General features: G+C 34.3%; 1 protein-coding gene across 3 annotated transcripts in view; it reads left to right on the top strand.

Annotated features, from left to right (window-relative positions):
- The window catches only part of SP4 (Sp4 transcription factor), a 62,580-nt gene that overhangs the window by 28,188 nt on the left and 16,716 nt on the right, over window positions 1–17,676 (top strand). For all 3 annotated transcript variants that reach the window (XM_081284033.1, XM_081284032.1, XM_081284031.1), the window contains one exon: window positions 13,795–14,023. In XM_081284033.1, coding sequence (XP_081140159.1) covers window positions 13,795–14,023 — 229 coding nt within the window. The remainder of the gene's footprint in view (window positions 1–13,794; window positions 14,024–17,676) is intronic.

The following is a 17,676-nucleotide window of genomic DNA, read 5'->3' as shown; positions in this document are numbered from 1 at the left end:
ATAAAGAAGCAAAGCATATAGACTGAGGAGACAGCAGGTGCAAAGAAAGGAATCTGGAATATGGTTCACATATTTTAGATAGAATGGGTAGACCATCTAAACTATTGTGGAGCTTTTGAGGGAAATGCTAGAAGATGAAGTTGTCCAGATTGATAGAAGTCTGGTTTTAGAATGGTGGTGTCAGACCAAGGACAGGTGATAAGTCATTGAAGAGATGTGTGAAGGTGTATACTTTTTGAGGGGAGTTTCACTTGTAGTGCTGGGTAATAAAACTAAAACATTATAAGAGAAATAGGGAAATCAATTTTTATACCACAGATTTAGTCCAGATATCATTGATAAAAATCTGAACTTGATGTCAAGGTGTGATTTTTCAGGAGTCCTTAAGAAAAATTACAGTATTTGATTCATGATTATAGAGAGGAAAACTAAAGGAATTTTAGTAAGTTTAAGTGTGGATGACCATGGGTATAATTGTACCACTGAAAGAAATAACATTGAGAAAAAGAATGGGGTGAACTCGAACTTTGATATTTGTTATGTTAGATTTACTATTTAGCTAATAGTAAATCATTTTATTGGAAATATTTAGTTTGTATTTGGAGACTAGATCTGAGAAGGGATCAGAATTGGCATTCTAGATTTGGAATTCTGCAGAGAGCTGGTGATTGAAATTGTGGTAATAAATGGAATTGATGAGATAACAGCTTTTGTTTGAAGTTCTGACACTGACCTTTGGGGACCAAAAGGAGACAGTTGAGCTAAGAATAAGAGCGAGAAAGAATGAGTGAGTGAGAGAGAGCGAGAGAGAGAACACAGGATGATCTGTCAACAACGAAGAGGAATCTCAGTGTCGAATGTTATTAAGATGACTTGAACAGTGAGAAAGTTTAATGGGTTTTGTATTGAATTATTTGATGAGATCTAAGACCTATATTGTTCAATGTGATAGCCAACATGTGGTTTTTTAAGGTAAAAGTAATTAAAAATTTACATCCTCAGTTGCATTAACCACATTTCATGTGCTATTAGCCATATGTGTCTAGAGGAGACCATATTGGAAAGCACTAATGTAGAATATTTTTATTGCCCCAGAAAGTCTGTAGGAGAGTACAACTTTATAAAACTAAGGGATTTCTAAATAAAAAAATAGGGGTGAGGGTTTAAATATGAGGGCATAGTGACAATATTAAGTGTATAATATACTTCAGAAAAGTTTGAAAACAGAGGAAGAACAACAGTATCTTGGAGGCTGATAGAGAAAGGCTTTGTAAGGCCATGATTTTGTTTTTTCATGTAGTACCTATTTGTTGAGGGCCTTTTGTGTGCCAAGTACTGTGTTAGGTATAGATGATATAACACAAAAGAAGGCATGACAGAGTGTGTAAGTATATAATTGGATCAGGGATGTTAAGGGGTTGGAAATCAGATTAGTTATGATATAGTGTGGTATTTTTTTTTAATTATTTTATTGTTGGTTGTTCAAAACATTACATAGTTCTTAATATACCATATTTCACAGATTGATTCAAGTGGGTTATGAACTCCCATTTTTACCCCGTATACAGATTGCTGTGTCGGAAGGACTATCTTCTATGAGAACATTTAAATTTGGCTTTATAATAAAATGAGGGACTTTGTGAGGAAGGGTCCCTGAAGGAGGTAATGCAGGATAGTTCAGGTAGGATGACATCAGCCATACTGGCAAAGAAACACCTAATGCTGAAGGTCAGGCTCATGTAATGGCATGGTATAATCTGGGATTTATGGATAACTTCAGGTGCTGTGACCACAAGTTCATGTACTCAAGTCAAGGTGGTAAGGATCAGGTTAGAAATATTCTTTTCTTGATAAGGAATTTAAACTGCATCCTGAAAGTTACAGGCAGCCTTCAAGGGACCTTAAGTGTAATATCATGGGCAAATTTGCATCTTGGATTGCTTAGTGTGTACAGTGGAGAAAGGAGGACAATCTGGTTTCACAGAAATTGAGAGTATAGGAAGATGAATCTTTGGATAAGGAAGGACTTGAGTGTGTATGTGGAGAATAAGGGAATAACAGAAAATGCTTTTTGAGGTAGTAGGTTGTAGGAAATGAAATCAAAGGCACAAATGGAAGTGCTTTCAAGATGAGATATTTTAAAAGATGAGTCAAACTGGGTGCAGTGGCACACCTGTCCAATCCCAGCTACTCTAGAGACTGAGGCAAGAGGATTTCAAGTTGGAGCCCAGTCTAAACGAGAGGATACCAAGCAACAGTGATGGCCTAGGTATTATTCAATTAGAATAAAATTTCAGGGCTTTACTAGTTTCCTTTCCCTTGATTTTACAATCTAAGAACATGAGAAAGTGGATAGTGACAATTACTACCAGTATGGCAGAAGTTCAGATAGGCAAAGGTTCAGCAAGGATGTCAAATGAAACCAGAGGACATTGGGGGTGTGTGTAGACAAATTCCTAAGAACAAGGTGAGGATTAAGATGGAGTTGGGAACTGGTGAGAATTAGAGTGGCGCAAAGTTGATGAAGTGGTCAGAAAAGAGAGTGCTGAGCTAGCTCCTTGAAGGTGGAACAGAATTGATGACAGAGTTGGAGCTGGGGTTCTATTAGTAGGATTTATCTTGAGCATAAAAACTGATTTGCCTTTCCAAACATGCTTCCTTTCTCAGGTTCATCATTCTGTTTGTCACCTAGATCAGAATCTTTTAAGACTGATTTGGTCTTTTTTTTTCTTTATTTTTTATTTTTTTATAATTTAATGATTTTACCAAATCTTGTAGTTTTACACCAGAACTAGAGAGATTTTGATTCAAGTTTTGGTTTTGATAAAGTGTCTCTTTAGATCGGTATGTCCTGTGTAAAATACCAATAATCATGTTACTTTAGTGGGATAGTACATGTAAAGCACTTTGCACAATGCTGAGAACGCAGAAAAGTTTTCACTAATTGCTAGCAACTGTTAATTATTATGATAATTGTTATTCGTATATCTGGTTCATTTTCCTATTGTTAGGGTTTTCTTTTAGGATCTTGCCATCTGGAAGGTAAAATAACATCTTTCCTAACTGGTGTCTCTGCCTGTAGCTTTTCACATATCTGGTTTGTAGTCAACATTTCATAGTTTTCCTAAAACCAGATCTATGATGCACTCTGTTTCCCACAGTCTTAATAGATAAACAGTTACAGACTTTCCAAGTTATTAGAACTTTCAAGAAGTGATAGATCCCAGTATAAGATAAAAGTTTCTTATAGAGGCTCTATCAGTTCAGTAATACCTATGAAGGGTTGCTCATTTTATTTCTAAAGGACCAGAGGTACCTTAAAAGTTTATGTACTATTTAAAATTCCACATAGAAATGTCAGGTTTTCCAAATTTCTTTTTTTTCTCTTCCACATCTTGAATGCATATGGTTTAATAAAGAATGAAAGGAAGGAAGGGAAATTAGATGTTTTTTTTTAATTGCAAATTCTGTTTTAGGGAAATATTCAGATATTTCTGCGGTGGTTTGTCTACTAGAGCAAACTATTTTTGATAGTAACAGGATAAGTAAAAATAACTAGGAGTCAAAACGGAGTGTATGTCTTTGTTTTGACAGAGCTTTTCTTTCCAACTCTTGCCTTATTTCCTCATCTACAATGCCTAGTCAATGGGAGATGTACGATAAAATGCTTGTTGTAGCAAATTGATTTGGATGCATAAACTGGAGCCACTTTATATGTTGGATAATTTATGCATCAGCCTCCTAAATTTTGAGGAAAAAAATACATACCAATTGAATAATTTTATCTGTGACTTTTATCTATACTCACCTGTTGTTTGACCAGGTGATTTTGGAGAAAAATGTGAACTTTGGAGGTTTTCATCATTAAAAAATCTTTATTACAGTGATGAATTATGTGAACAATGCTGTTGTAAGTTAATTGTAAGAAAGTAGACAAGAGTTTCTATGGAGCTTGGTTGGGCTCTAGAAAATAAGTGAGGGGGATACATTTAGATAGTTAAACTTCTTTAAGAGCCAGTGGCTTATTTTTTTTTTTTAACTAGGCATTTATAGAGGTCTGTTAATTCTCTCATAATAATAGGGTATTGTCAATCTCTAGGATATTAATTTTGGGCTCTTTACCACTGTTATCTCAAAGTTCTTACTCAGGCACATTTAATCTTTATGACTCATTGTATTTCTTAATGTTTTTGCATAATTTGGAAGCTGTTTGTATTTTTGTATGTATTCCCTAAAAATTATTATTTTTTTAAGAGAGAGAGAGAATTTTTTTTTAATATTTATTTTTTAGTTTTCGGCGGACACAACATCGTTGTTTGTATGTGTGCTGAGGATCGAACCCGGGCCGCACGCATGCCAGGCGAGCGCGCTACCGCTTGATCCACATCCCCAGCCCCCTAAAAATTATTGACCAGCTTATAAATTAAACTTATTGCTATCACCTTATTAAAATTTGTGGATACATATGATTATTTGTATTTAAAATGATTAGATAATTTTTCCTTTTAAAGTGGGACTTCCTAAAGTGATTCTTTGATAAAGTCAAAATAGATTTGTGATTTAGTCTGTAGTTTTGGAATTATAGGAACTGATTTTCAGTGTTCATGTTCTGTAGAAATTGGTTTATAAAATCAGGATTCACAAGAGACTGATAGTTATTTTTCTTTTAAGATCTGATACAGATCTTTTCAGTTACTGAAATGCTCTTAATCTTGTATTTGTTGTGCCAGAGAATCTAGAAACCAAATAATAATCAAAATTAATTGGTGAGGGTTGACTCAGAGGATAGGGAAGTAGGTAATCTTTTGGACTAATGACCTATCCCAGCAGGTTATGTGTGAAGTATGAGAAAGGGTAAGGTTGTCATTAGGATTTTCCTCAGAACTGAAATTTCGTCCACTTCTATTGTGGTTATCTTTCTGATATTTGGAATATTGTCTTCCAGTTACAGTTGTTTTTCAAGATGGTAGTTCTCAATGAATGTTGATAAATTCTTACTATTCAGTATTTTTTTTCCACGTAGGTAGATTAGGGAGATCTCTAGTTCTGCTGATGAATATAATGATTTCAAACCACACCAATATATTAACTTCTGAGCAAAATTAACTGTGAGCTTTTAACTCCCTTAACACAAATTTTAATACTTTAGTCTGTTTGCTTTTCAAAATAAAAATCAGGAAGAAAGGTTGGAAGTATAGTGTAAGAATTCTTGCCTAGCATACAAAAGGCCTGGCATCAATTTCTAGTACAGCAAAACAGAATTGCATACAATTTCATTGAAAAAAAAAATTGAATTACAGGGGCTGGGGCTGGAGCTGTAGCTCAGTGGTAGAGCGCTTGCCTAGAGTGCATGAGGCCCTGGGTTCAATCCTCAGCACCACATAAAAATAAATAAATAAAATATAGATATTGTGTTCATCTGTAACTAAAAAAAATATTTAAAAAAATTGAATTACATACAGTTTCATTGTGGCTAGTGAGGCCTGACTAGCCCAGCCCTAAGTTCATTAAAAAGAAAGGAAAGAAGGAAATATTAAAAATTTGTTTCCAGTCAAATTAAACATCCACTTGTGTATATTTTGTACTTACAAATTATTTATTTTATAATTATTTTTATAAATTAAATTGTAATTATAATTATATGTACACATAAAACACATATATATTCTAATGTCAAGGAATTTCTAGTGATAGATAAAAAAGTTTGAATACCACTTTTATCTGTTTTTTTGCAAACAGCATTCTCTTTGCTTGTTTTTTGTTTTTTGGGGGTTTTATTTCCCCTTCCAGTACTGGGGATTGAATCCAGGGTCTAGCACATACTAGGCAAGTGTTCTACCACTAAACTATATCCCCAGTCCTTTCAAAATTTATTTTTGAGGCAGAGCCTCATCAAGTTGCTCATGCTGCTCTCAAACTTGGGATCCTCTTGCCTCTACTTTCGTGTTTGCTTGATTTTTTTTCTTTTCTTGCTTTCTTTCTGTTTATTTATTTATTGGTACTGAGGATTGAATCCGGGCCTTGTGCTTATTAGGCAAGTGTTCCACTACTGAGCTACATCCATCTTTTTTTTTAATTTTGAGACAGGATCTCACTAATCTGTCACCTGGGCTAGCCTTGAACCTGTGATCCTCCTGCCTCAGCTTCCTAAGTAGCTGGGATTGCAGGCATATGCCACCATACCTGGCTGTACTGGCTTCTTCTGCTTAGATACCCCTCTTCAGAATATTCTTTGACACTTTCTTGAATTTGGTAGGATCAGACCATTTAGTGAAGTTTTAGCATACATTTAAAAAAAAAAGTTCATATCTGCTCCTTATAATAAGGAATTCTGCCTAGGAGTTTAAATGGGTGGGGGAAAATCTAAGTAATACCTACCATGCCTTATAAATAGCAGATACAAAGTGACTAAAGTTGTCTTTCCTTCTTAGTTCAGGGATGTTCAAAAGTGCATCATCATAAGACAGGTGGTACTGTGTATATCTCTAAATCTTTATTGTCTCCAAAGCCTAAATCATATCCTTAATTCCCAAGGAGAGAATATAGCCAACTGGAAAAGAGTTCAGGGCTCTGGTTGGAGGTTGACCTAGGTTTACATCTTGGTTTTGCCACTTAATAGTTGCCAGATAACCTTGAGAAATTTATCCCTGAGTCTTAGAAGAGAATAGTAGATGGCAAAGTATAAAGTAGTTGAGTTCATTCCAGCCATTTAGTAAATTCAGTAAATGCAAATGGCAGCCATTCTCTGGATTGAGGATGGGAAAGGCAACAGGATAAGGATCCCACTTCTCTATCCTAGAAAGTAATTTCTTTAAGTGTTTGATTAAGCCCTTCTTGGTCTCTCTCTCCAATACTTGGGGAACTTTTTATTATTGCTTAGCTCATTATTCACTTAGTGTTCATATATGCTGTCTCAGGGCTATGTCCTTGTATTTATTATTGCAGTACTGGGGATTGTACCCAGTAGCATTCTACCACCAAGATACATCCCTTATTTTAAACAGTGTCTTGCTAAATGCCCAGACTGGCCTTAAACTTGTAATCCTCCTGCTTCAGCCTCCCAAGTAGCTGGGATTATAGATGTGCACCACCATGGTACCTCCCAGTTTTGTCTTTAGTATTCCTTTCCCATTGTCTTCCCATTTGCTTCTGTTCTTTCTACCTCTCCATGGTTTTTTCTCTTCCATAAAACCTTCATTGTTTCTCCTTGACAGTAAATCTATCTGAGTTTGTTCCCACTACAGTTAAGAGTTTCATTTTATTTATTTTCATTTTGCCAGCAGTATTAAACGTGTAGCTAGTACTCAAGAAATGTTTGCTTAATAAACAAAGCTCACTTGAATACTAGATTCTTGTATTAGTCAGTTTTCCATTGCTATAACAAGTACCTGAGGTTATCAAATTATAAAGAGAGGAAGAGATTTGGGGTCCTACAGGGAACATCCCCAATGACCTAACCATCCCAGTAAGCCCCACTTATTAAAGTTTTAACCATCTCCCAATAGTGCCAAGATGGGAACCCATTCTTCAACATTCTAGGTCCAAACCATAACAGTTCTCATTCAGAGATCTAGAATTTGTGGAAATCTGAATAGCTGTTATTACTTATCTGGACTTAATATTAACTTTATAATGCCATGTTCATTGGAATATTTCTCTTGAGTGTTTATGTTCTTAGGTTATTCTTCATCTGTAGGGAAACACATAGTTGTAGCCTTGCATAAAACAAAGAAGTGTTTTGTATAATTTCCAAACCTCTAGGATATTATTGTTTTCGCTTTCTACTGTGGAATCTTTCTAGTTGGGTCTATCAAATCTGTCAAAGCCTATTCCTAAATTTATATTGTCTTCTTTTCAAAAGATTTAATCCCAGAGTCATGTAGTTCATAGTTGTTATAGGTAACATACAAGGTACCATATTTTAATTTTCCTATGTTCAATTTTAGTTTGTGATAGTAATGATATGAATGAAAACCATAAACATTAATTGAGTTCTGATACTGTTTGATAGTTATTAAATAGGTCGTTTTCATTGAAATGATAGTTGGGTTAATTTATTTATAAGTAGGTAGTAGATAGTTGAGGTTGCTTAGTTTTTCCATTTTCTGGGTTATATTACCTACCCAGTAATGTAACCTGATATTCACTATAACAAACAAACAAAAAGCTTGGAAATCATTATGTTTTCCATAGGAAGAAATAGGCCCAGCTGGCTACAGTGGCATACTCTTGTAATCCCAGTGGCTGGGAAAGCTGAGACAGGAGGATCATGAATTCAAAGCCAGCCTCAGCAACTTAGCCAAGCCTAGGTGACTCAGTGAGGTCCTGTCTCTCTAAATAAAATATGAAAAAGGGCTAAGGATGTTGCTCAGTGGCTAAGCATCCCTGGGTTCAATCCTTGGTACAAAAAATTTTAAAAAGGCCCAGTTGGATTATCTTGGGTCTGTTTTCTTATCTGTAAAATGAAGGTGTTAATGACTGACTGATTTACCTCAGTGGGTTGGTGTAAAGAGCATGAATCATGTTAATAATAGGTGAAGGAAATTCACAAGTTGTATCTTTATCTTTTTTACTTCTATTTTCCTCTATGTTCCTTTTTGTTTAAATGTTACTAAGGTGTCCAAAGTTTGGTTAAAATATGTACACCATAAACAATATTTTCAACACATTAGACTAGGGGTCCTTAATAAGTAGAGCTACATAAAAGACCTGACTCCTTATACATAAATGGCAAAGGATATAAACACACAGTTCAAGAAATATTCAAATGACCAGTAAACATTTGAAAAACATGTTCAACTCTATTAGAAATCTAATAAATACAGATAAAATTAGTAATAGATTATTAAAATTTTCCTTTTAAAATTAGTCATATTAGCAATACATGAAAATGGTTTTTTTCTCAAAAATAAAAATTGCAACTATTATAAGTGAGACTGAAGTTTCCTTTGACTATGCTCTAGTCTCAACCCCCTTTTAAAGGAAATACTTTCAAATATTATATATTTATATTACATATAAAATATAATATTTAAATATTATATATTGTTATATATCCTTTCAGATTTTTTCCCACTTTCTTCTCTTTACTACATGTGAATTTCATTGTAGGAGCCTTATAGTACTATAATATAAACATTTACTAGGAACTCTGTTTTCATATAACCATATGCTTTAAAACAGACAGTACTTAAGTATTTCTGTTGTTCTTTTTGACTGCTACATTACATTCCATTTTTCAACTCTCTCACAGCATTTATCTTTCCCCCCAATTCTTAGTTATTTGTTTCTGAATTTTCATTGTTAGAAACAGTTGCAATAAATATCCTTTGGTATGTGGAAAAAGAAAAGTTAAACAGAATGTAAGGGAAATGGGATTGCTGGAGAGGATTGAGTTTTAAATAGAACAGTTGGTGTAAGGCAGATAACATTGAGGAGGTGACATTAAACCAAAGATTTGAAGGAAGTAAGGAATTTTTATATATATAGTTTGGGGAAAGACTATTCTAGGCAAAGATAGAGAGCAGAAACATCAATTTGGAACTATGCTTATTATATTCAAGGAACAGAAAAGGAATCAGCATGGCTGAGGTAGAATACACCTGGAGATGCTTTTAGGGAGGTAAATGTGACCAATTTATGTAGGACTTTATAGGCAGTCATTAAGCAGAGTAATGACTTGATTTGACTTTACATTTTAGAGTGGTCCTTCTGGCACCCTGGAACTTATTAATAGATAGGGCAGTGGTAGCAGAAAGACCAGTTTGGAAGCTGTTGTGTTGTATTGCGGTCAAGCAAGTCTCTTGGACAAAGTGTCTGGGATGTGGCTCAAGCAGTAGCGTGCTCGCCTGGCATGCGTGCGGCCCGGTTTGATCCTCAGCACCACATACAAAGATGTTGTGTCCGCTGAAAACTAAAAAATAAATATTAAAAAATTCTCTCTCTCTTTCTCTCTCTCTCTCTCTCTCTCTTAAAAAAAAAAAAGTTGCAAGCTGTGGGAATGATGGAGAAGTCCTTGAATGTTGGATAATTTTTGAAGGATGAGTCAGCAGGTTTGGTAATCAAATATAAAACAAAGGCAAGAATCAAGAGTCATGATGATTTCAAAGACTTTGGTCTAAGAGTTGATCAGATGGAGTTGTATACTTCAGAAATTTAAATTCTGATAAGGCCAAATTTATCAGTATTTTCCTTCATCTTTTGTATCGGAGTCTTGTTGAAAAGACTGGTTCTTCTGTATTTTCTTATAATATTTGTTATTTTGTTTTTATATTTAACTCTGTATGTATGTATGTATTTGTAGCATTAGGGGTTTAGTCCAGAGTCTCTCACATGCTAGGCAAATGCTCTACCTTTGAGCTACATCTCCAGCTCTATCTTTTTTTTTTTTTTTTTTGTCTGTCAGATATTTTTAAATTCTTAGTGAATTTCTCTTGTGCATGAGATGCAGTAGTGTTCTCATACTTCTAGTGGAAATGTAAAGGAATGCAGCTCTTTTCATACACTCCTGAAACTCCATAATCTGTATGAAATCTTATAAATGTTTCATACCCTTTGACCTAGTAATCTCACTTCTGGACTATCCTTTGAAAATAGTGAGTAAAAGTATTTTTGTTCAAGTAACTCATTATTTATGTTACTTATCATAAGTGGAAATAATCTAAATGTCTGATCGTAGAGCAGTAGTTTTATAAATTATGTTGTATGTATTTGATAAAATAATGTACACTTATTACATTATCTTAAATGTAATAGCTTGGAAGTACTTATTAAGAAGAATACAGAATCATTTTGTAGTAGAATTGCATCAGTATCAAAATGTGCTGAACAAAAGATTAGAAACAAATACATCAAAATGGTAATAAGTGGCAATCTATGGGTAATGGCTATATGCATGATTTTATTTCTTCCCTCTTAGTTTTCAATGGTGAGCATGCAGTATTCTTAAAACTCTTAATTAATTTTTAATGGATGTCAAATTTTTCAAAATTTTGGTATTTGTTTGACGTCTCAAACTTTATTATTGGCAAGCAATACTGTTAGCTGCCTTGCCTGTAAGGTATATTTTTAATACTCTTTTTTAAGAGAGATCTTGCTGAATTTGTTGAAAGTATGTTATAGGATAAATTCAATACCTGAGGGAGAAGAAATACAGTGACTTTGGTAGCAGGTTGTGACTTAAACCCCAGCTCAGCTCTTAAGTTGCCTGAATTCTGTGTTAGTAAAGCTGGAGGGAATTAAGGTAAACGTCCACTTGCTCTTCTTTTCATCTTGCCACCAACGTTACGTGTATATGGCAGACTAGCTAGCATCTAAGAGCATTCTGGTGTATTACTGGCCTTGTTTCAGAAGAAAGCTTCTGCGTTTGTTTGAATTTTAAATTCCCATTCACTTTATTTAAGAAACAGTCACTGAATATTTCCAGTGTGCCAGGAACTTTGATAGCTAAAGTAAAAATGACACAAAACCACACAGATGTTCTCTGTCCTGAGCAGCCTTTGTTGGAAATAATTCTGTGACTAATACTATGATGGAATATCTGATTAGTGGAACTGGGAATTCTTAAATTCTAACTCAATCTTTATCATTTCTTGGGGAGCTAGGTATATGAGAAATCAAGTCAGAATGATACTTTGTTGCCTTAGGCAAGTTCCCCTTCCTCAAAACCCAGAAAACTAGGCTTGTGTACATAGAATATGTATTTTCCTTTATTAGTTAAACCTGCTTTCCCTTCTTTTTCTAAACTTATAAGCCTCAGAATTTAATACTCTATTGAAGTAAGACCACTCGATTGGTGACAGAGGTAAATGTGCAAGAAGTGAGTTTTTCGTTTTTGTTTTTCCTCTCCAAATACCCATTCTAAATGTTGTTGAGTATCTCAAAGTCTATTGTCTTGCTGCCTTGGCCAAATTTCCATATTTGAGAAAAAAGAAAAGACTAAAACAGTGGAATAAGAAAGATTGCTTGACTGCTCCAAGCAGCCTTGGAGTGCTTTTTTCCTCTGTTAGCATGGGAGAAAGAAAAAAGAAGGCTATACTCAGCCTGTTCTACCATAGTGTGTAACCACAATACCAAGAAATTTTGAGTTACTTAAAAATTTATTTCATAAAACTGTTTCAGAAGTATCAGGTGTCTGCATCTGTGCTGAGTATATACAGACTTTGCCCCTTGTCTGTATTCCCCAAACAATACAGCAAACTACTTACATAGCATTTACATTGTATTAGGTATTTATTATAAGTAATCTTTTAAAAAAATAATCTATGCATTCTCCACCCACTTTAAATTATGTACAAATATTGTGCCATTCTGTATAAGGGACTTAAGCATCTGTAGATTTTGGTATCTGTATGTTGGGCAGGGCTTGAGGGTGGGGATCCTGCTGGAACCAGACCCTTATCAATATTCAAGATGGCTGTGTTTATATTTAGAGATGAGTATTCCCACAGAGTTCAGAGTGCTGTGGATACAGAGAAGGTTGGGATTACTTTGGCTGGGAGAGTCAGAGGTTTAAATTTGTTTAGTTAAATGCATGCTGTTTTCTTACTTGGTAATTTTTATTGTCTTTTCTTGGTTATTCCGTATGTTTAACGTACTGTAAGTGCAGTTTTAAAAAACATTCCTTTATTTTTACAGCCAGGACCCACATGTTTGTTTCTGCTAATATGTTTTATCCTTATATTGCCACCCACTCAGTGGAGACTCGTAATAATAGCTAACATGTAATGAAAATTTCGTACCATAAGGGATTTGTAAGTATTAACGTAATTAATCTTTACATCAACTCTCTGAGATGGGAGCATTCTTTCATAAATGGATGATTTTTTTTTTGTTTTTCAGTCTATTCATCTACTTGATATTACTACCTCTGATGGTCAGAGTGTAGAACTATGTTGGAAAAAGGGTGATTATAAGATTTACTCAGTTTTACTTCAGGATAATGTTAAACCATGCAAATAGATACTTTTTGGTCATATTATGCATAGTTTTTTTCCTAAGTGAAGAAGCTGAGTTAGTGTATATACTAATCTGAGAGGTGAAGCCTACGTTATAAAACATGAATGAATAACAATATCCTGTCTTTTTATTGCTATAGTGATGGTAAGTAATAGTCATTAGTGGTTTACATTTAGAAAACCAGTTAACTGTGCATAATACAAAAATGACTTTTCAATAAAGGGATTAATTTTGCTTAAATGATTGAGAAATAAGAAATGTCCATAAAAGTTAATCCTTTGTTATTTTTTTCTTCTATATTTTCTTGGCGCGATTAATACATGTTGTTTACTGTAGAAATAGTAATAATGCTTTGTATTTATGTAGCATTTTTCATCTGAGGATCTCAGAATGTTTTTCAAATATCTCATGAATCCCCACAGTACTTCACTGAGATAGGTAGGTGGCAAGTATTATTATCTTCCTTTTACAGTTGGAGGGAGAAATTTAGCCACAAGGAAGGTTAACCGATTTATGTATGACCCCATGAACTAGAGAAAGAGATACTCTGAGCTACTAAAATCAAAATTAATATTAAATTTTAGGAGAGTTGGCATATATGAGTCATTAACTCTTTTGTACATGACACAGATTATTAGAACAAATATATTAGTTTTAAAATACCTACATGGGGACTGGGGATATAGCTCAAAATTAGAGTGCTTGCCTAGCATATGTAAGGCCCTAATTTTAATCCCTGTACTGCAAAAGTAAATAAATAAAGTACATGGAATTATTTCCTTTCTTTAGAAATAGAGAATATCATTTACTCTCTTTTTTCCCCCTGTTCCTTTTTAGGTCAGCAGCAAGGACAAGATGGAGTGAAAGTCCAGCAAGCTACCATAGCTCCTGTAACGGTAGCAGTTGGAGGAATTGCTAATGCCACAATAGGTGCTGTTAGTCCTGATCAACTCACTCAAGTGCATTTGCAGCAAAGCCAGCAGACTTCTGACCAAGAGGTGCAACCTGGCAAGAGGCTTCGAAGAGTTGCCTGTTCCTGTCCTAATTGTAGGGAAGGAGAAGGAAGGTAAATGCTCTGTTTTCAACTCTTTTAACTCTCAAAGTTATAAAATCGGTACTCCCAATGAAGTCGTTGGCTACCTACTTTGATTCCTAGAACCTCACTGACTTTGTAGCCTAGAATCTGAAATATGTTTTGAAGGGAATTAGACTATTCTAGGAGTGAGACTTGAGTGATCCTCTGCCTTGTACCTCATATTTTTAAAAAAGTGGATTTCTTTTATTTTGTAAAAATTTTAAACACCCTTGTTAATATAAAAATAACTCACACACCATGACATTTTCCCATTTAGAGTATAGTTTGGTGGTTTTTATGTATTCACAGAATTGTACAAACATCACCATAATCAATTTTAGAATATTTTTTATCCTCAAAAGAAGTCCTATTTTTTTTTTTTTAAGAAGTCCTGTGTTCTTTAGCTCTCAATCTCCCAGCCCTCTCAGCCCATGCAACTGTGAGACTAATTTCTGCCTTTATAGATTTGTCTGTTCTAGACATTTCATATAAGTAGAATCATGGAATTTATGGTCTTTTGTGGATGGCTTCTTTTATTTAGCATTAATGTTCTCAAGGTCTTTCCATATGATGACATGATTAATACTTCATTCCTTTTTTATGGATGAATAATTCCATATGTGGACTGTATTTTGTTTTTCTCATCACTTGGTAGATATTTGGGATTTTTTTCCCTGTTGAGAATCATGAATAATGTGCTGTAAACATTTGAGTAGAAGTGTTTGTGTGGATACAGATTTTTCGTTTCTCTTGTGTATGTGCCTTGGAATGGAATTGCTGGGTCATGTAGTTTAACCATTTGAGGAACTGCCAGGCTGTTTTCCAAAGTGACTGCACCATATTACATTTCTATCAGTGGTATGTAAGAATTCCAATTTCTTCATATCATTGCCACACTTGTCATTATCTGACTTGTTATATCCAATTGTAGGATTAAAGAGGGATCTCACTGTGGTTTTGACTGGAATTTTTCTGATGATTGTTGAGCATCTTTTCATGCATTTCTTGGTCATTTGTATATCTTTGGAGAATAGTATCTTTTGCATAAAGCACCAATGGTTTTGAATTCAAATTTTTTTCTGTTTTTATTTTCCCCCTTGGTTATTTCTGGTTTTGGTGTGATATTTAATTCATTGTCAAATCTAAGACCATGAAGAATACTAATTTTCTTTTGAGAGTTTTATAGTTTTTACTCTTCAGATCTTTAATCAACTTAGGGTTAATTTTTGTATGTGGTGTGAGGTAAAGGTTTTGTCCAACACCATTCATTTATTGACAAGACTATCCTTTCTCCCATTGACTAATCTTGGTAACTTTGTCAAAAATAATTTACCATAGATATATGGGTTTATTTCTGGACTTTTAATTCTATTTTATTGAACTTTATATTTATCTTTATGCCAGTATCACACTGTCATGATTACTGTGACTTTGTTATAACTTTTGAAATCAGGAAATGTGGTGTCTTTCAACTTTGTTATTTTTCAAAATTTCACCTACTTAGCAAGACTTTCACTTTTATGTGACTTTTAGCATCAACTTGTCTGTTTTTATGAAGATGCTAGAAGAGATTCTGATGAGAATTACATTGAATCTGCAAATCAATTTGGGGAATATTGCCAAGTTAACAATATTAAGTCTTTTGACCAATGCACATGAGAGGTTTTTCTAGTGATTTAGATTCTTGCTGATTTTTTGTCAATGTTTTATAGTTTTTAGAATATAATTTTAGCATGTTTGTTAAATTTATTCTGACTTTATTCTTTTTGCATATTATAAATGAAATGGTTTTCTTGATTATTCATTCTAGTTGTAAAAAATAAACTTTTAATATATTGATCTGCTGGCCTAAAACTTTTGCTAAATTTTTCATTAGTTCTAGTAGTTTTTTTTTTTTTTTTTCAGTAGATCCCTTAGGATTTCTATATGTACGTTTATGGTATCTGTGAATAAAGATTTTACAATTTTCCATTCTAGAGAGAGAGTTCAGTTTCTCTCTCCCCCGCTCTCTCCTTCCCCTCACGTTAATTGCCTTGTCTAGAACTTTGAGTACAATGTTGAATAGAAGTAGCAAAAGTGTACATCCTTGCTTTGTTTCTGATCTTAGCTCTGAGTCCCTTTATCAAGTTAAGGAAGCATCTTTCTATTCTTATTCTGTTGAGTATCTTTATTATGAAAGGATATTTGATTGTGTCATGTGCTTTCCTGCATTTGTTGTGGTGATCATGTGCTTATATTTTTATTTTACCAATATGTTACATTAGTTGATTGTCAGATATTAAAGCATTTTGCATTTCTGGAACGTATCCAACTTGATCATGGTGTATAATTCTTTTTATATGTTGTTGGATTCACTTTGATAGTATACTGTCAAGAATTTTTACATCTATACCCAAAAGAGATACTGGTCTTTGGTTTTCTTTTCTTGTAATGTCCTTATCTGGTTTTGGGAATAGTAATACTGGCCCCATAGAATGACTGAAGATATGTTCTCTCCAGTTTTATTTTTGAAAACATTCTTGAAGAATTGATATTCTTTAAATGCTTTCTGGAATTGACCAGTGAAGCTCTTTATCTTGGACTTTACTTTTGGGTAGTTTTGATTACTAAATCAATCTCCTTTCTCATTATGGATTTATTCTGATCAGCTGTTCCTGAGTCAGTTTTACATTTTGTCTCTAGAATTTGTCTATCTAGTAATTCCTTTATAATTCTTTTTATTTTTGTAAGATTGATAGCGATGTCCCCTTTTTCATTTATGATTGAACTAATTTTGAGGTGAGCCTATATATCTAATGAAGCTGTTAAATCTCCCGATCCTCTTTTGTAATAATATTTACTTGTTGAGACACCCTTAGACTTGAACTTATTCAGCTTCATTGTAAATTGTCACTTCCTTTAGGAAGAGATTTGGAACTCTCTGATGGTGTGCTTATCTCTTTCTGGGCAAAATTTGAGTCATGGCTTTCTAGCTGGTGGTTGAAAGATGGCACATTTCTCTCTGAGTGACACCCTGTTTTAGGAGCTAAGTGCATGGTGGCAGGGGTAGCAATAGCCTCAGGTCTTCTCATCTTGCTTCTTCCAGCTTAGAAGCTCCAATTTATGAATTGTGAATGAAATAGCTTACTGTCCATTTGGGTCAAAGATTTTTCATCTTGTAACATCCAAGGTAGTGCCTATGTTCCAGGGTTGGGGGTTGATGGAAAAAGGGAGTCTCAAGATTTCTCAGCCACACACTGACTAGAACTTAGTCACAACAGTGGGTAGCTGGGAGTAGGATGAGAAATGCTGTATCCTCCTCCTCCTGGGGATATAGCCCTTCAGCTAAGAGGTGGGAGGAAAAGGAACCCTGTTCTTGGCTGCATCTGTTTCCTATGTCATTAAGATGGGAGCAAGAGGGGAAGGATTGAGTCTTGGTTCAAAAACCATAGACTTGTGGTTGCTCTTACCAGTTCTGTTAGATTTTCTTGAATAAACTTGTGTTTACTGTTATTTGTTCCTAGAAGGACCATTTCCAGGAACAAAAATGGTATTTTGTTTTATAATTTTTACCAGTTTTGCTGGCAAGCAGATCCAAGGAACTCCTCCTTACACTGTCCTGCTGGAAATAAAATTCTGCACCTTATACTTTGAACAGGAGTTAG

The sequence above is a fragment of the Spermophilus citellus genome, assembly GCF_964194105.1.
Source record: "Spermophilus citellus genome assembly, chromosome: 3".
NCBI lineage: Eukaryota > Metazoa > Chordata > Mammalia > Rodentia > Sciuridae > Spermophilus > Spermophilus citellus.
This window is presented reverse-complemented; position numbering and strand designations above follow the sequence as displayed.